Source organism: Sinohyriopsis cumingii, unplaced genomic scaffold (genome assembly GCF_028554795.1).
Source record: "Sinohyriopsis cumingii isolate HCF-2022 unplaced genomic scaffold, ASM2855479v2 utg000356l, whole genome shotgun sequence".
NCBI classification, from domain to species: Eukaryota; Metazoa; Mollusca; class Bivalvia; order Unionida; family Unionidae; genus Sinohyriopsis; species Sinohyriopsis cumingii.
In genome coordinates, this window is record NW_028315891.1 from 384500 (window position 1) to 405153 (window position 20654).

General features: G+C 36.1%; 1 protein-coding gene across 1 annotated transcript; it reads left to right on the plus strand.

The window, feature by feature from the left end:
- The first annotated feature begins 15054 nt into the window (after positions 1-15054).
- On the plus strand, positions 15055-20323 carry LOC149774284 (uncharacterized). The gene is made up of 2 exons (XM_089945507.1): positions 15055-15178; positions 19920-20323. Exons 1-2 carry the CDS (start codon positions 15055-15057, stop codon positions 20321-20323), a joined length of 528 nt encoding a protein of 175 aa, XP_089801633.1.
- Positions 20324-20654: the final 331 nt, after the last annotated feature.

Here is a 20654-nt window from a genome sequence, read left to right on the forward strand (position 1 = left end):
CAAAACATTTATTAGCTTCTACTGGATGTACTAAATTGATGATGCGGTTATTGTTGATTTTGAAGTCAGTGTTGATTGTCTCACATAATGCAGTATTGTTTTTAGTACGAACTCATTAGAACCTCTAAGAGATGCTTCTATTCTTAGCATATACATGATACATAACATGTTAGTTACGTTTAAAAAATAGCTGACACCATGAAAATTTATAACTTTACCATATTCTTATCTGATGCCCCGTTATAATTTTTTAAAAATATCCTTCCATATTTCATGAAATAAAAATCTCTAGGACTAATATATCTAACTAACAAAGACTATATCAAACACGAACAATAACCATTCAATTATATTTTGGGATTATTTGATTTGTTCTACATAAATGCATAAAAGGTCTGACTTCAGAAACTAACGATTTGTTATCGTATCCAATCCATGTCTATACAGTTCTTGTGTCACAAAATGTAAGAGTGACACGACGAGGAAGATCGAGTTTTATGAGAAATCTAATTAATAAAGATTTAGCAAATAAGCAAACTATTCCTACTCCTACCATAACAGATGAATTTCATGATTAAATGGATTTGTAGACCAATTAAAGGTGTACTGTTTGGAAAATTATTCCCATATCAACTTCCAATTTGTAAAAAGCAGTACGGTAGAACTTCGATTATCCAGCACCCGATTAACCGTCAGTCTCTGTAAACCGTCAAGGCAATGCACGTCAAAATATTGAAAACAAGTACATGTACATATATAGATATTATGATTTTTGATGACCCGGTCTATTGTACAATACTTTTAGTGTACATTATTCTATTATCTGTCTGTCCTCATATCCATCATGGTCTCGGTCCGACAACCTGACTGATAATCGAAGTTCTACTGCATCACCTAATTTTATTTGCCTATGTTTCAATATCTTTTATTTCTGTTGGAAACATAATTATATTTTGACAGACATATTATTTCAGCAATTTTATATTTAGGAGTTCCAAATATATCAGTTGTTTAATAACCGAATAAACTAATCCATACCTTTTAAATATTTTCGTCCTTTGTTGCTTCAACCGAAGCTCTGCCTGTGTGTGTATGTGTGTCTGTGTGTGTGTTCTTTTGGATTTTTAACGTAGCTTCAATTTTTTTTCAGTCATATCGCTATGATGTCTGTAGAGTGGCAGTTTATAGTGAAGACCAGACCTAACACTAACTAACCTCATAATGCTGAGCACCAAGCGAGGCAGTTAGTGTCATTTTTATGTCTTTGGTATGACTCGGCCGGGGCCCGAACCGCCACCTCCTGCGTCCAAGGCGTTCGCTCTAACCTCTTAGGCCTTGTATGTATGTATGGATGGATGGATGGATGGATGGATGTATATATGTATGAACACACAGACGCATGCACTTATGCATGTATATACAGAGACAAACATCAACATATACAGTAGGTAGAATGTACAGGTAGAATGATAAAACAGAGAGAGAGAGAGAGAGAGTAGTGTTTAACGTCGTTTTTCAGCACAAGATAGGCCATACATGGCGTCCAGTATAAATGGTGGAGGAAGAACGTGGGGAAAAGCCAGGCAAGAACCACCGACCCACGAGAAGCTACTGGCAAGCTTTCTCAAATACCCACATTGGCTGAACCCGAGACTCGAACCCACGCAGACAGTGGTGAGATTGCAGTGATCCGTTACGGTGAGTGCTTTAGACCACTCGGCCACTCAGGTCCCAGAGAGAGAGAGAGAGAGAGAGAGAATGACAGTCACATGCTAAATAAAGCAAATAAATAATCACATAATTGGAAAGAAAGAGATAATATAGTCACGTGATTGGAAAGGAAGAGATAATATAGTTACATGCTAAGAAAGACATAATATAGTCACACGCCGTGGAAGGAATGATGTTGCTGTTATTGGCAAAAAACGAAGGTTTCATTGACAGACAGCGGATACTTGTTACCAACTGAAATAACATGCATTCGGTAACCTCGCAAATGATAACAGTTTGGATCACTGGGTCACCCAAACTTAAAATAGCTGATACAATTAGAGTTTCGAAATACAAACCAAGTTTTGAAAATGTTTCATTCCCACTACCCTTTCCACATATCGCTCTGTACCGTGTAGGTGAGGAATACAATAAGCCCAATGAAAGACTTGAAGCAAAAAAGCATGACATTTTAGTATCAATGAAAAGAAAAGAAATTTTTTAATCTACAAAGTATAATTATTTTGCTTTACAACAGCTTAATTCGTCGAAGCAACTAATAATCTCAACATAATATCAGCAAATATAAAGAGAGATTATACGTTGCATCCCGAAAATGCCGTTAATTGCTGAAACAATACCTTAGCTTATGATACCCTTACAGCCAAATATCCGGTCTATCGATAATTGGTGCAATTTGAGTAGTTAGCTAAATCAACATAATAGCTTGGACAATTTCCCTTACCCCTTCTCCGAAATGACTCTGCAGCGTATAAGAAAAACAAAAACAAATATAAAAAAACAACCCCTCAAAAACAATAGAAATAAACACAAAACAAAACAAAATACCCCAAAGCAAACTGAAACAGTAGAAAAAATCAAATACACAACTTGTCAAAAGCAAGGAACAAAAACCAAAACAACAGCGAAAGACTGCACTAAACAAAAATGTTTTGGTGTCAAAATAAAGACAAATAAATGTTTCTTCTAAATAAAGTTGTTTTTCTTTGTAGCATCTTAATTCGTTTTAGCAATTAACAACTGTGACATTATATCAGCTAATTAAAAGTCGAAGATATATTTCAAGCCGAAAACGGTTCTAGTGCTGCAACTTTTTGGAAATAATACCTTATTTTAAAATTATCTAATTAACCTATAATCAGTGTAAATTTGACAGTTTTTGCCCATGAATTTAAAGGTTGACTTTTCCCAACTCGAAAACTTCACACCGAAAGATACGTTCGTAGTTCGAATTTGAGCAGTCTCCATGGCAAAGACTCACGTGACTGTATAGTACAAATGTGCTTCATTGCAAAATTAGCGTTTAAAGCGAATATGTCCAGGCCTTTACCGGTTTTCATGGTTGTAATGAAGGATGGGATGAGGTGCCATAATAAAGAGCAGAAAATTCAAGCACAATACAAGAAATGCATTTTCAGCGTCCTTCTGAGATGTTCTTGTTGCCTTGCGTTGTTTTCGTGCCACACAAGAAGGTGATATTTAGAGGACTTCTGTGCAGAAGAATGGCGTATTTTGGCTCTTTCGGTTAATGGAGGTGATGGTCCGGCCATGAATAGTTCTTAAAAACGGCAACAATTATGGTTCTTTTCAGTACCAACGTGTACTTGGAGCATTATTATAATTATTTATCGTGCAACATGTTTGTATCGCTTACCTTGTCTGGACGATTGTCAATCTTTGCACAGCCTCCTTCGTTCCAATGACTTACACTATTCCTCAGTAGTTGAACCCATATTTTAAAAATTGCCTTGTGTTATTAATTAAAATCTATCTTATAAATGTAAGGAACGCTAGCAAAGATAATATTATATAAGGAATATTACTTTCTTTGCGCAAAAAAATAGCAATGTTCCCCCATGCCACCCCCACACCCGCATTTTTTGTCTTAAGGACTTAAGTGGATCTTTGATATGTTACAGCGCAATCAAATTTAGATAATATTGAGGCCGTAAGCCGTTCTGAGGTTTAACTCATAACGTTAGCTGGTTCACGCTACGCGGATCCTGCCTGCTGTTATGAATCGCCTCAGAAGGAATCAGATCACAATTATTATTTCCTGTTCAGTACCCACCAATGTAGTCCCCGTCTATTTTTTAGGGCAGTTTTGTTTCCTGTCTCCTTTTGGTGGTGATACAAGAGTTAGATTTAGGAAATCTTGGTATGAATTTAAAGGTGATTGTTTATTTTTTAGAATACGAGCCTATGTTGTGGTTGTTTGTGGTTCGGCGACAGTACATAGTGTATAATAAGGTTTTGATGATGATCTGAAAGTGAAATACGTGTTCCAATGCAGGTTGCTTTATTTACAGTCTAGCCTCTCGAAGAAATGCCGGTGAACCTATGATAAGAGCTTTGAACACTGAGAAGTCGTCTTTGAGGGTATTTTAGATTAACATATGATTTGTATTGATTGTCACACAGTAGAAATTTCAGTACTGATACATAAATGTTCAGAGGATATAAAATTAATTGTGTTCTGAGTCCAGAAAGAGGATTATAAATAATTAGAACCAAAATAGCATACATTGACAGACTAGCCAAAACTGTCGACTCTTAAATTGTATACGTTAATTCTAAGACACTATAGGCTGTTATACAAAATCCCCACCCCCACCCTCCGAGAAAAGGTTTGGATGCCCCTGATCTAGCTAGTCTTTCGCGCTCGTGTTTGGTTGGAATGAAGAGGGTGGATAGGAGGTTGAGGCGAAATCTCGGGCCTCTCAACCCATATGTCCCTACATGCATACATACTTACAGACATACCGGGTTGGCCTGTCGTGAGTACAACGTGGCTACAACTATTCCGTTATAACTGGATAACAGAAGTTACTGGTTGCAATTCAATGAAACCATTAGTTTCTATGTTTAAATAAGCGAATTGTGTAAAAAAAAATTAAAAGAGAAAACATTTTTTTTGAAAATCGTTTGGATTCATACTTAAAAAGGTAAATTAAAAAAATAATTTCGTTTACTTTCACAGATATCATTGTTTTCATCTATTTTATCCAGTGAAGTCGTCCTTTTCGATACAATAATCAGTGTATCTTACCCGAAGTGTATATACACAACTAATCTTTATATTTCATTTGATCGACAAATTGGTGATACACAGGATACGATTTCCCAACTCCTTTAAGTTCTAACCTTCTACCGGGTACGTTATCACTATAATGTAATTGTCATCAATCATCAGATGTAAATTACAGTACAAGTCACGCGGGTCATGTAAGCACATTTACTGATATAAGTTTAAAAAATAATTTTATTTTTTAAAATTTAATCGTAATATAGTTATAACAAAGTTTATTAACTTGTGATTTGTGAGTGATCTATACATGTCATTACAAAAATTCCAGACAAAAATTATCTATCGTTATGGACTTTTACAATGGCAGTTTGGCAATACAATGGATAAACAAAGTCGATATTGAATTGAACTATTACTAGTGCAGACGGAATCAAGTGTACAATCGCGTGAACAAGAAGTCGCGTGCATCTTCAATCATCTCTTGTATGGATGTTCAACTATGTATTAGATAGAGGAGTAACATACAAAAGTTTTATTTTTAGCATGTACATATGACATTTCTTCAAAATGATATTTTATCATAAATATAAAATTTAACTAAAATACATCTGAATTGACAGCTGTCATTCTAGTCTTTTATAGTATCAAAAACACATCCTTGTGTGAGAAAAATACTATTACGTACGAATTGAAATAAAAGATATACTAGACATAAGATATAAACGAAGTTAACACAATTGCCTGCAATATTTTGGAGTTGTGTATCATTTTTTTTCCTAGCCGTTGTTCCCCCACAATTTGTTTTGAAACGACGACGTTGTCGTGTCTCCGTTTATCTTTGTAGTACAACTTTTTCGCGTTCCCACTTACGTCATAGCGCGCGATGAAACGGTTTAAACGAGATCACCCCGCTTGCTTGACTATGACTAAAATGTCTAGGTACGTTATCAATGAATTTGCCGTTAAGCATTTTTCGAGGAATAATTCAATAATCTTCAATGGAATTTGGATGGAAAATACGCGAAAAAAAGTGAATAAATGCCTCTTAAATAGGATGTATGATCAAATTCTCCAAAAATGACACATGTAGTTGCAGAAAGTGACTTAGACCGCTTACATGAGCTATGTGACTTGTACTTTAGAAATAACTCGTACGCAACACAAATCTTAAAATATTTTGTCTTAAGAAATTAAGACCTGTATGAAAAGGGAAGGTCAAGGAACTGGCATGTGACTATTTAAACCGTCCCCGCGTCAGCGGTTCGGGTCTACAGAAGAATTGGGGTTTTGTAAGGTCTTTTGTATCGAGCCTAACCACGCCAACCGGACCTCCCGTTTCGATACTACAGCGAGGTTTATTTTAAAAGGTTGTGTTGAAATCAGTAGAAGAAAAAGTGTACTTTAATTTGCATATACTGCTGCACAATACTTGCAGAATTTGCTGCAGTTATTTCCCATGGCGTTAAAATTAGCTGCATTATCGATCAAAGATTTGATACCGTCTGCTTAAGTAAACTATTATTAGCATTTGGTGTGGGAGTGATCACTCGTATTGGTATATTACACATCTAACATGAGACATATCCTTTACTCGGTAAATTGCTACAATTATACATGATACTATGTAATAACTCAAAATTGCCGTCGATATTATTTGAGACCTCGTTAGACGCCACTTTATATGATAAATTTTTCGGGGGGGGGGGGGCATCCAGGTGTTGATGGCGCCGTTTTTATTTCTTTCATTCAAGAGTACTTCCTTATTGGACTCTCTTGTTCCATTTCACACAAAAAGATGTCGTATCACATCAAATATTACTGTACCCGACATGCACCATATAAAGTACGATCGGATCAATCTTTGCCTTTTCCATTAAGCCAAAAGGAGACCTCAGGTGTAATTTGTCATCTTTAAGAACTATATTTCGCAAATCTTTGGCAAATAAGAAAATATTGGCGGCTCAAGGAGACAAAGTCACAATCGGAAAAACCTCGGCCTTTCTTATTGTACAAAATGTGTTCACTCCGCCTTAGGCGAATCACTAAACACATCCAATTTATGTGTATTCGTACAACTACCTCCGAGGTCATTTTACGATCTGTCTGGCCGATTCAGAATCAATAAATCGCACCAAAGGGCCAAGCAAGGTTCCGATCGTATAAAACTGCATAGAGTGGCTAGCCTGATTCCTGGTCGCCTGCCCCCCCCCCCCCCCCCAGCATGTTCCAAAACTCGTGAATACCTGAAATATGGATCACGTGGCAATGGCGACTTTAAAAGTTTGTGTCCCATGTTAATTGATTGAGCTAAACGTTTACCTGAAATTATTTTAAAATTAATGTTATTTTTTTTTAATATAAAATATTGACTTATTGTAGTTTGTCACAGGACATTATGGACCTGCATATTACTCTGTAAGCACATTGGTAAATCTAAGTCTACATTAAATGTATCAGCGCCATTTGCATATGTTAACTGAACGTGATAAATAATGTTTGTAGACAGATAATAAACTTTACCATTTTAAAGGCAGTAATATCAGACATTTGCAAGCATAAAATTTGAAGATTAGACTGCAAAGGTAGACAGAGCAAAATGTGTATTATTGTGCAGTGCGTGTCATTTTAGTTTAAAATCTTCATTTTGTGTTTAAATCAAACTAGTTTTATGTGTGTGAGAGAAACATTTTTAGTAACTAGTGATAAAACGGTCTGAGCAGACTCTTATATGATCATCGTTTGTTGCAATGGTTTGAGATCAGACATTGCGATGTTAGCAAGTCATTTATTTAGTCTTTGTTCCGAAAGTTTCTTAGTTTTATCCCCTTGATGCTCTGTCAACTTAGGCAATTTATAAAATGACTTTTTAACTCTGCCATATCTGTTTGCACAATTAAATACGGCACAGAATGAAGGCACTGTATGCAGGCTTACTGGCTTAATGTATACACTGTCGCTATAGGCGTTGTCTACCAAGATGGCTGCTGATATTCTTGTTGACGTCACGCGAGAACTCTCTTTAACTGCACCATCACTAGGGTCTATATTCTCTGTGCCATAAGCCTGTCTATATTTTGGTGTTACCTGTACCTCATAAAGAAGCCCAATGTTGGCTTACAGTTTGAGACATCTTTACAAATAAGTTAAATACTTGGACCTACTTTTCATAATTGTGATTATTTGAAGCTTCCATTTTTGCCAGTTGAATTTTGCAGATTTTTTTATGTCTTGGTTATGAAATATGAAGTTTAAGCCTTCATCTTGAAATAATCCAGCTCGCAATAATTCATGCAAGTTACCTTTAGTAGCTTGCACTGCTTGAACTGTTGTTTAGATCATTGATATTTGCATATCAGAGAAACTTTATGAGTACTACATTGAGAGCAGTACACCTCATAGTTTCTAGAATAAGTCACTGTAACATATTTTGCCAATTGTTAGTAGCTGTATTATTATCAATGTTTTAACATCTCTGTCAATCAATATAATTATACCGATACATAATGTATAAGCCCCCCCCCCCATTATTTCTTTTTCAGATTCTTGCATATTGGACTTCATGGTGACTTCAGAATTTTTTTCCACATATACAGCACATCTTACTTTAGTAAACTTCTTTAGGCCTGCGGGACACAGGTATTAAAAAGTGTGTGACCTGACAGTTACATCTGGCAATGCATGTGACCTGACAGTTACATCTGGCAAAGTGTGTGACCTGATAGTTACATCTTGCAAAGCATATGACCTGACAGTTACATCTGGCAAAGCATGTGACCTGACAGTTTCATCTGGCAAAGCATGTGACCTGACAGTTACATCTGGCAAAGCATGTGACCTGACATTTTCATCTGGTAATGCATGTGATCTACAGTTACATCTGGTGAAGGCAATACTAATTTATTCACTACCATATCATTTTGCAAATGAACTGTATCAAGACAACTTTGGTACATTTTATATACGCAACAAAATAAATGTGTAAAGCATCCTTTCTTTTTTCCCTTGAGCAGTTTGTGTCAAAATGATTGTGCATGCTGTCAAGAAGTGCAACAGCTAGGGACCAGTGTACACAAGGCTGACAAGGGGAAGGTAACCAGGGATATATCCCTGGGGCCCGCACCAATAAGGGGGCCTGGGCTAAACATGACTTTCTAATTTTAAAAAAGAAATATTTTGTTTGAACAAGAACTAAGAGAGGCCAGTTGTTTCTTACCCCAGGGCCTGTGATCGCTCTCTATAGCCATAAGTGTACACGTTGGCTTCAAATATAAAATTGCTTATCTCCCAGGGTAGAACTTGGCACCATAATTTATTTTTTGTATCATTCTATTTCTGAATATGTTGCAATACATATGATGTTATGCTGCTATTATAATTAGGGAGCAACAGTTTCAAGTTCTGGGGTAGGGGCCTTAAAACTTTTTGCTTACTTTCCATCTGTCAGTAGCTGGTAAAAAGGTCAGTGCCTTATAGTAGATAAATTTACAGTTTATGTTAATTGTTGGATAAGTTGTAATCTAGAATCTGTAACTGAAATTGATTAAGCTTACACAAACAGCATTGTGCTGACAGAGAGAGCATGTTCAGAAAAATGAGTTGCCACTAAAGGCTACAATTTACTAGCTACACCATTGATATAATAGGCTGGGAAACTTAGAGTGGGATGCCAGTGCCTAGGCAAGATATTTGTCAGAGAGGGCTGACAGAAAATGTAAAACACACTTTCCCAACAAACGAAAAAATATTTTAAGTAAAATTCTAACAGAAAGCAACTGCTCTCCTGAAAATCCTTGGATGATTTGCAGTCTTTAAAAGGAATACATGTAAATAAAAAAAAGACGTTTTTTTATATATAAAATTCCAATTTGTACCAGAAAGATGGATTTGTCCCAAATATATTTCACAACATCCCATTTGGCCACCACATTGGCATTTGTGCCATGTGTCAAACAGGTGATTAAAGGATTAAAATTAGAATTATATTTATAATTTGTGACAAATGCCACCATTTTTAAAAAGAAAATTCATGTTTTTAATCATTTGTCATGAAAAATACATGTTGTTAATATCATTAAATTTAAAAGCAAGATTACTTGTGAATTTCAATATATTCCTGACTGAAGCTACTAAAGTACTGGTACAGTAAAAATTACCATAATATTGAATGTGCTTATGTGCCCAATAGTCTCAGATGAGCTGATTTTTCAACAGTTTTGATGTTTGACACCGATATAATCCAAAATATCTTTGATTGAATTCACAATAATTCCAGATTAGTGGTTTAGTCTTAAATCAGTGAGGACTTTGCAATTCCAGTGAATACTATAATTTAAATAAATCCTTTCAACTCAACACAACTAAAATTGATTCCACTAAGAGTGATGTTAAGATATGGAATTAACAATTCTCATAAAATCAACCTTAGTATGAAGACCAAAGACACACTCTGAGGACCAGGAGGGTCATCTTAATCCAAATTTCCATCAAACTGTAAACAAAATTTGTTTCCTAGAAACTTGTAAGGTCAGAATCAAGGCTGTATCAAGAACTCAATCCAAGTAAACATGTTTACCCCAAATAACATCAGATATGTCAAATCCTACCCTCATTTATGCATAAATTTCATTACACAACACAAATCAAATATAAATAACATATAATCTAGGACAAAATCCAACACACAATACAGATTAAATATACATAACAATACAGTAAGGTATACAATATCATGGTAGCAAATTCAAATTTATTTATTTATTTATTGTGACTGATCAACTGATTAGTTGATTCATTCATTCTTTCAATCAGTTACTAGTCATTGTTTTTTATTTTTCAAAGCCACAATTTTATTTTCAGTAATGTTATAGAAATTATAGTAATGGACTGAATTTAGAATTTTATTGCATTCACTTAAATATTAAAAAAATATAACAAATTGGGTTATATTGTTTTTTGTCTTTGTTGTTTTTGTTTGAATGGCAACATTTCTCTGTAACAGTGAATATGTTTACTGCATTTTTTTGTTGTTCTGTGTCCCCCCAAATTGACTCTGGTCATAATTATTACTTCCAGGTCAGTACCCCATTAATGTAGTCTCAGTCTATTTTTAGATCAGTGTTTCTTCTCTGATATTAGTGTTGATACAGGAGTTAGAGTTAGGTATTCTTGGTATGGATTTGAAAGTAATTGTTTATTCCTTAGAATATGAGCATTATGGTGTGGTTTTCTGTATGTAATTTGTATGGTGCATGGTGAGTAATGAAACCCTGCTGCTGATCTGGAAGCATCCCGTGTATTAAAGAAATTGTCAGGAAATATATCTGTACCTCAGGTGAGCTTGCATAATATTTCCCCATTTTGCCAGTATATATTTCCTCATTTCTGGATGCTTTTGTTACCACTGATGGCAAGTACAGTGTTTTATCCATTTGCCCCAGTGATCACAGAGTTCTTGGTGAAAGAACACCTCCCAAGTGTTTTACTTTTGTTTTCAGTGATGATCCCAGTCTGTTGTTGAGTCAGTGAATTGTTAAATGCACTCTTGCCTGAGGCAAGTTTCATGAAAGTTAACACTTTTAGACAGTGAAACACTGATGATCTGTTCACAGCCTCATATTTCCATGTATTTGTCCTCAGTCACAGTCTTTGTACATCACAGGAAGGTTTCATCTTCAGCAATCCAGGCAGGCTAGTCTTGTCATTTTCTGTCATGTTTAGATGAGTTCCTTGATGAGGTCCTAGGAATGCTGATTTTGTCCACCAACTGTTAGTACTTCTTCCCCTGCAGACCTTTGAGTAATGCCGACATTTCTTGTAGTCTCTAGAATAACAGTGGAGAGTGGCATCCAGTACTTGGGGGAGTAGATATTTGATATTTGTAACATCATCACCAGTATCCTTCATCATTTGTTTGAAGATCAAACTGCAAAAGGCTTTAATATCTTGATCAAAAATCTTATGTTTTGTTCTTCTTTCATTCCTGGAAACTGTTTTTACTAAATATTGAAGAAGTGCACCGTTTGACTTGGGAACAACCTAAATGAGTGGGGTTTGACAGTTGTTTTATTTTCTACATTGGATGTAGAATGTTGTAAACATCCTGAAAACCATTAGCAGCCTGTCTCAGCAGCTCCATCTATTGATGCTTGTCTAATAAGAATCTCTCGTAGCACAAACCTTTTACCTATTTTTCTTGCCATTTCATAATGTGGATGTGGTGTGACTGGTGAATTATTTGCTATACAGTCAACATCAGGCCTGCTGGACATTATACATCAAAACATTGGCCTTTTGAACTTTTCAACCATGCATCAGTCCAGAACAATTTGTTTTCTACTTTATTTCCTACATTGCATTGTTTCTCTGTAATAATTTCACAGGCAGTTCCAACAGCTTGAGATGAACTATGACCAGGTTTCAATTCATGTCCATAACTGATGGCATTGTATCTTGAATAAAATCTGATGTTTATTTGCTCAGGATCTTGCACACCACACATGACATTAACTTGTCTGATTACTTTCAGCTTTTCTGGCATATCCATTATATTTAGCTCTACAGTAACTTTACCTATAGTGTTGGAAGCCCTTTTGCATAGATGTTTTGCTAGATGGTGGAATGTCACTGGCTGTAAATAGTCATTTAGCCCTGCTGTTGCCCATTCATGTATCCTGTAGCCCAGCTTGAAACATCACATGTAGCAGGATTTGGCACAGGTTGGTTTGTTTTTATCTCCTCATACAGCTTGTACTCTGGTGACTTAAAACTGCAGTTTTTCACAGCAAGCAAGTCCCCATTTTCTTTCATTAGCAATTTGGAAATGGTCTGCATGATGAATGATAACATTCCACATTTCAGTATTTTTACTGATACAGATCATACATGTCCCATTATGCTGATTTACTTTTGTCTCTTTCAGGGTCAGTCTTGCTTTGGATGATGACCATAACATTATAGAAGTACCAGGTGTGCCATTAGTCTGGAGCCACAGCTGACTGGAGGCTCCTAATTGTTGGCTTTGTCACTGCTGTGAGAGAGAACTTCTCTGCATCCATGCTTCAGGTCATTTGAGCAGATGCAGCACTGGAACCTAGCAGAGTATCTTGAATCAGAAATGTGACCCCTTTGTTAAATGGAATATTTCCTGGTGTAAGAAAACATTTCTTCTTGGTGTACCCTTTCGTGGTTTCAGTTAAAAACTGCATGTAAAGTACAAGAATTATCCTCTCTCACCCTTATATAAGTAGGAAAAGGTGTGCTGACCTGGTATCAAAGCATTCTGCCAACACTTCAGTACTATTGGAAACCTAACAGCTAAGAGCTCCTTCCCTTCAGGTGAAAATGACATCATTATCTTAGTTACTACCCCTAACTAGCATGTTCAGATACTACCAGATTTCAGGTGCTACCTATCAATGACAGGCCCTGGCTTAATTTCTTCACACATGATAAGAAAAACCATTGATGTTGATGATAAAGGAATGGAGACATGTTGCAAAGTAACAAAATTTGTCAACTTGAGTTTTTAAATTTTTCTGGAAATTCAATTTAAATTCATATTTGTAAAGAAAAACATCATATTTTAAGACTGAATCTCCTCAGAGAGTTTAAAAAACAGGTTTGTTTTCTAGTAATTTCCTGATTTGTATGTGGACTAAAAACTAATTACAGTTTTTCAAGTGTTTATCTTAATTAATAGATTCACCATCCAACTCTAAGTTTTGTGTGTTTTGACAGTCACCCATTATTAACTTCCTAGTGTTTCTAATACAATGGTGCCATATACAAGCCTGTTACTGTCATATATAGTGCTGGATTACCCAACTAGCACATTCAGCACATGCTTAGGGCACCAGCCCAACAGGGGCACCAGAAAAAATTAAAATTAATTGTTGATGATAAAATTGAATGAATTATATATGACCATTTTGATCCGTATGTATGAGTATTTTGATTTGGACTGATGACAACACTGGTATTAATTCCCACCTTTTTAGCGTTTAAAATTGTATTTGTGAGTTTCACATTTTGTATGAGATGGTGGGGACACCATAATATTTTCAGAACTTAGAGCCCTGGAAGGCCTTAAGCAGCACTGGTCATATGTATAGATCAAGTTCATTGATACTTTGCACCAGAATTTCAGACACATTTATTTTATCACAGATAAAGCTTTTTTTTCAATTCAAGTGAAAATATCTAACCCTGATAGGCCTCCTGTCATAATAATTACTTCCAGGTCAGTATCCCATGAATGTGATCTCAGTCTATTTTTAGATCACTTTGTCCTGTCTTATTTTAGTGTTGATACAAGAGTTAGATTTAGGTATTACTGGCATTGATGTAAAGGTAATTGTTTATTCGTTAGAATATGAGCATTATGGTGTGGTTGTCTGTATGTAGTTTGGCAATAGTGCACAGTTAGTAATGAGGCATCGATGCTGATCCGGAAGTGAAATCTGTGACCCATTGCACATTGATTTGTTTACAGTTCAGCCTCTCCAATGATAACTAGTTAACCCGTAAGAAGTAATCATTGTGAGTTTATCTTTAACGATACTTTAGATCAACACATGATATATTCGGATTTGGACACCAATAAAGCTCAGTACTGACAAACAAATGTAGAGTCTGTATAGGAAAATTAACTGGACTGTGAGGCCAAATGTTGACCCTGTGCACTTTTTTATTAGAAAAATATGCCTACAATTTTCATTATAGTTGATGACCACCCATGTCTCTGTTGGCACCAGCAATTTACAAAGTCTCAGAGGTGCATGCATGACAAAAGTAAGATGGCAGTGAATATCTATTTTAAAATGATGCATCTGGCAAAGCTTGAGTAAATTGCAGTGTAAATTGTTTGACAGCTGTTAATGTAACATATGTTGAGACTGATGATGGCTTGATGGCAAGGCATATTTAGTTTTATGTTTGAAGTAATGACCAAAGAGACTATACTTATATCAGTACACAAGTTGCCATTTGGTTAATAATTTGTTAGTTTGGAAAGAAAAGTAATTATAATAAATGCTGGTAGATAATGAATGTACACTAAGTTAAATGAGAGCAGGAGCTTCAGTAAACAATTCCTTGGTGCGACTCATTTCAGGTTTACCAGATATTCCAACACGTTAATATTTTTTATGAATTACTTACAAACATGACAAAACCTTTAGTGCAATAATGAAAGTGTTCAAGGAAAATGTGGTAGTACAGTTCAGACCACAAAACTAAGGTGGCAGACCTGTAATTTGTTCCTCCAAATTGTTAAGCGTCCACTAAATTTGAAAGGTATGGGGCGCAATTATCCTGCCTATTGGATCCTAAGTGCAGCACTGCTTTATGACCCTTCCTTCAAGAGAACCAGTTTTAAAACCAATGACAACGAAGATGATGATGATGATGATGATGATGATGGTGATGATATATAATGATGATAAATGAGAATAAGTGGCACAAGCATCAGCTAAATTTAGTGTATCCAGGTCTTGGGAATGAGGACCATGCTTTCATGAGTTTAGAATTTGAGTTACATGTATGATTTTCTTCTACCATTAAGAAAAGACTGGATATTCACATGATCTGGATAACTGAAACTGAAAGTAATTTTTATCATTTATTAAATCCCTCTTTTCTATTATTTGTATTATTATTATTATTTTGTTTTTTTGTATGCTATATTGTTTTTAGACCTTATCTCCACAGAAATTATCAGCCACCAAGCCAGCGTTCAGCCACTTGAGGTGACCAGTCCTACTAATTACTAAAAGAGTGCATTCCAGTATTCTAGATCATCAGAATCATTTATATCAAACTGTTATTAATCAATCTTTCTTATTAATTTTAATAATAATAATAATAATAATATTTTTGCATTTGTTATTGATGTACAGTTGAAATATAAATCATCATTCAGAGAGCCGGAGCCCAGCCACATGAGATAGCTTGTCCTATACTGAGAATCTGTTGGAGAAAAGTAATATACAATGTTATATATAGAAACACACACGTAAATAAAATCATGGACATCAGCAACTGTTTATGGTCATGATAAATGAAATGGGGTATTTTGTAAGCAAAAATAGGGAAAGTTGTTTTGAAACAAGATATGGCAGTGTGTACAATATAGATTGACAAGAGAGCAAAATGACCTGGTGCAAGGAAGAACAGCATGGCATGACGCCATCTTAAAATGATACTATACTTTGTGGTATGATTCATTGGCTTCAGTTTCAATATTTTGATCAAATATTCCCTAGATGAAGAGGGGGTATGGGTGCTTTTTTTGTATTTAATTGCACATAAAACGAGTTATGCTTTAATGAGTTGGTTGGCATCCAACTCAAACACTCCTACACCTTTACCAGACAGATATCAAGTTGTTATATATATATATATATATATATATATATATATATATATATATATATATATATATATATATATAGAGAGAGAGAGAGAGAGAGAGAGAGAGAGAGAGAGAGAGATAATTATAAATATACACCAGACATAATGGAAAGTGCTATCCCTGGATTCTATAGAAGAATGCTTGATAATAGTATATATATATATATATATATATATATATATATATATATATATATATATATATATATATATATATATATATGTGCACAAAAGTTCCAGATCCTTTTCATAAGTGAGTGTGGGTTTGTGGCAGTTTGGGGTAGAATTAAGAAAGGAAACCTTTACATTATGCTGCTTCAAACTGTATGCATGTGTATATGTATATATGTATGTATGTATGTATGTATGTATGCATCCATGCATGTATGTATGTATGTATGTATGTATGCATCCATGCATGTATGTATGTATGTATGCATCCATGCATGTATGTATGTATGTGATACACATTAGTATACATTAATACACATTATTTCTGAATGAAATCTTCTACAGCATAGTAATTAATGAAATGGTAATAGGTCAACAAACTGTTATTGTGAGGAAAATATGTTACTGATTTTTTAAATGATTTGACCAGCAGGTAAGAAGATTCTGGGAAACAAAGACATCAGTTGCATGTCTGTAAATGATATGATTTTTCATGTCTCACTGATATGCTTCAGATGTTACTCTTAATCTTCAAAATCCATTAGCTAGTATTATTTATGTTCTGTAATACAGCAGCTTTTTCCAAGAGTTTTGGGGTGATCTATACAGGGATAGCTACCATACATCATGTATAGATCACTGTATTGCACGTTGATGGGTGATCTATGCAGGGATAGCTACCATACATCATGTATAGATCATTGTATTGAAGGTTGATGGGTGATCTATGCAGGGATAGCTACCATACATCATGTATAGATCATTGTATTGCACTTTGATGGGTGATCTATGCAGAGATAGCTATCATACATCGTGTATAGATCATTGTATTGCAGGTTGATGGGTGATCTGTGCAGGGATAGCTACCATACATCATGTATAGATCATTGTATTGCAGGTTGATGGGTGATCTGTGCAGGGATAGCTACCATACATCATGTATAGATCATTGTATTGAAGGTTGATGGGTGATCTGTGCAGGGATAGCTACCATACATCATGTATAGATCATTGTATTGAAGGTTGATGGGTGATCTATGCAGGGATAGCTACCATACATCATGTATAGATCATTGTATTGCAGGTTGATGGGTGATCTATGCAGGGATAGCTACCATACATCATGTATAGATCATTGTATTGCAGGTTGATGGGTGATCTATGCACGGATAGCTACCATACATCATGTATAGATCATTGTATTGCAGGTTGATGGGTGATCTATGCAGGGATAGCTACCATACATCATGTATAGATCACTGTATTGCAGGTTGATGGGTGATCTGTGCAGGGATAGCTACCATACATGATGTATAGATCACTGTATTGCAGGTATTGCAGGTTGATGGGTAATCTATACAGGGATAGCTACCATACATCATGTATAGATCATTGTATTGCAGGTTGATAGCTGCCTTGTATCTGTACTCTGCATCCAAAAAGAGCTGCATCAAAACAAGAAGTTGTACATGTACCATGGGACTGTTTAAAGAAGCATCCTTAAGGGAGAGAAACATATTGTATTGTTTTGAGTAAGTTTTCAGCAGTATCCCCTTAATTTTTTTTAAATTAAACATTGACTGCTTGTCTTTGTAAATGATGTGATTCAGTAACATTGTTTCATTGACATGCTTCAAGGCATTCTAAATTTTCACCTCAAGCTAACTAGCATTGCATGTATGTATGTATGTATGTATGTATGTAAAAACATTTACACCACTGCAGCACAATAGTAGTTATATATTTAGTCATAAACACTGTGTTAGATATATAGATGATAGTGACCTCTGTAACTGTCCTTAGCCCTATGGACATAGCCACTAGACTGTTTGTGTGATTGGATTTTTAATGTAGCTTTAAAAGTTTCCAGCCATATCACTATGATGTCTGGAGTCTGGCAGTTTATAGTGGTGTCTAGCACTGGGGCATCATACCAAAGACATGTAGCATGACGTCCCACTCAGTAACATTATCCTGACACCAGGCCGACCAGTCCTAACACAAACCTCATAATGCTGAGCACCTAGCGAGGCAGCTTTTAGCACCATTTTTGTAAGTCTTTGGTATGGCTCTGCCGGAGTTTGAACCTGCAGTCTAAGGCATCCAAGGCAGACTCTCTAACCACTAGCCACTGAAGCGGTCATAGCCACTAGATCATAAGTTGATGAAGTTTCCAGATCCCAATCCTAGAATCAGACACATATTGGATTTACATAAATAAATTGATTTGTCAATTACAATGTCATCTACTCCAAGGTCAGTTCTTGTTCCCAGGATTTGGCCTCTCGATCATAAGTTGCAAACTATTAAACTCCTATAATATACCTACATATAAACCTGTGTCACATAAAAAAGACTAGCTCAGATTGTCTGTTCTTATCCATGCTCACACACACACACATAGCACACACACAAAACACACACACACACGCACACACAGAGAGTCTTGTAAAGTGTACAGAAACAGGTGCATGATGCTGTCCTCTCCAATCCTAGATAAAGGTCCTTTCCATTTACCCAAACAATAGATCTACCCTGCTTATCTAACTTCCCTGAAGAAAAAAATTTGAAAAAGAAAACACTACATGCTTTTCTAAAAGTTCCAAGAAGACATTGATAATCTGATTAATATTTAGCTCCCTAGCTGTGGCCCTTGTTTCTAGGTCTCTCAGTGATAGGAATAGTCTGTATGCATAATGAAAACTATTTATTTTACAAAGCAATCCTAGTGACCTTAGATTGGAACAATGCTGTTTCTATTCTCTGGATATTATTGTATCTAAATACTGGTAAGTGTTCAGTTGTACTGAATGAATAATAAGGAACTTCTGTTGCATTTCATAACTGTTTTACAACTGCAACAAGAGTGATCATTATTGTAATCCATTTGGTTTATACAAGTGCTGACCACTTATTCCTCTGACATACATCATGGATTGGCCTCACTCTTTAATTATTATTGGTCTACAGCGCTGTGACACTGCAAAATGGAAAGAAGTTGTTTTCAAAAGTCAAGTTTAATCTTGTTGGAAAAATGGAACCAGGCAACAAAATATATGAACCATAGTTCTCCAACTTCATATTTTTATTTTTAAATAAAACTGCAATTTAACATCACATGAAGATATTTAAAGCATTCATGTAGATGGTCAGAAACAGAGACTCTGGCAAATGCAGAACTCTTGGTTGAGTAGCAAAGCTGGTGAGATCCAAAGCTGCGCTGACAAGCATGATATGAAGAAGTTTTAAGATGAGCTGAAAGAAGCCTATGGCCCCTCTTCATCTTGATCATCCCTTCTTCTGAGTGCAGGTAGGAAAAGACAAAGAAATTCTTGAAAGGTGGGCCGAGTACTTCAGCTGCGTTCTGAACTACACAACATCCATCATTGATGAAGACATTGATCGTCTGCCCCTAGTGTAAGTCAATTAATTACTGGATGACCCACCATCCCTGTTAGAGACCTAGAGAGTGATACGTCTGCTCTCTAGCGACAAGTTTCCTGGCTCAGACTCAATCCCAGCCAAGATATACAAAGAAAACGGTGCAGCTCTGACTGAAGAGCTCCATCAGTTGTTTCAGCTCATGTGGCAGAAAGAGATGATCCCAAGGTATTCAAGGACGTTTCCATTATACACCTGTATAAGTGCAAAGGGTATCATCAGGCCTCTGACAATCACCGATGTATATCTTTGCTCTCCATAGCAGGCAAGATACTCGCCAGGATTCTACTCAATTGTCCCCCTTCACACCTTGACCAAGAACTCCTACCTGCGAGCCATTGTGGATTCCGGAAGGAACTTGGAACCATCGGCATGGTGTTTGCTGCTAGGCCGATACAAGAGAAGTGCCAGGAGCAGAACGCTGAGCTTTTCTCCACCTTTGGCGACCTGACCAAGGCCTTCGACACTTTTAGTAGAGAGGGCCTGTGGAAGATCATGACCAAGTACGGATTCCCAAGGAAATTTATCACCATGATGCAGTAATTCCATGACGGCGTATAAGCTTAAGTCCGGGACAATGTTGAGACGTCTGAGGCCTTTCCTGTCTTGAATAGGGGAATCAAGGCTGGGTACTTTTCAGACTCATGTTCTCCGCCATGCTTACTAATGCCTTCAGAGATGGTGATGTGGGAATCAGCATCAGCTAGCGAACTGATGGCAATCTTTTAAACCTCAGGTGGCTTCAAGCAAAAACTATGGTCACGACATACATCGTCAGAGACTTACTATTTGCTGATGACTGCGTCCCCAGTGCTGGCTCTGAAGCTGACATGCAATGCAGCGTCGACAAGATCAAATTTTGCACAAATATTGG

Bases quoted from the DNA above. Each gene is read 5' to 3' on its own strand.
- LOC149774284 (XM_089945507.1), top strand. From the start codon at position 15,055: ATGGGGCGCAATTATCCTGCCTATTGGATCCTAAGTGCAGCACTGCTT. The intron at 15,179-19,919 runs GTGATGATATAT...CAGTTGTTTCAG, and splicing joins TGATGATGATGATGATGATG to CTCATGTGGCAGAAAGAGAT.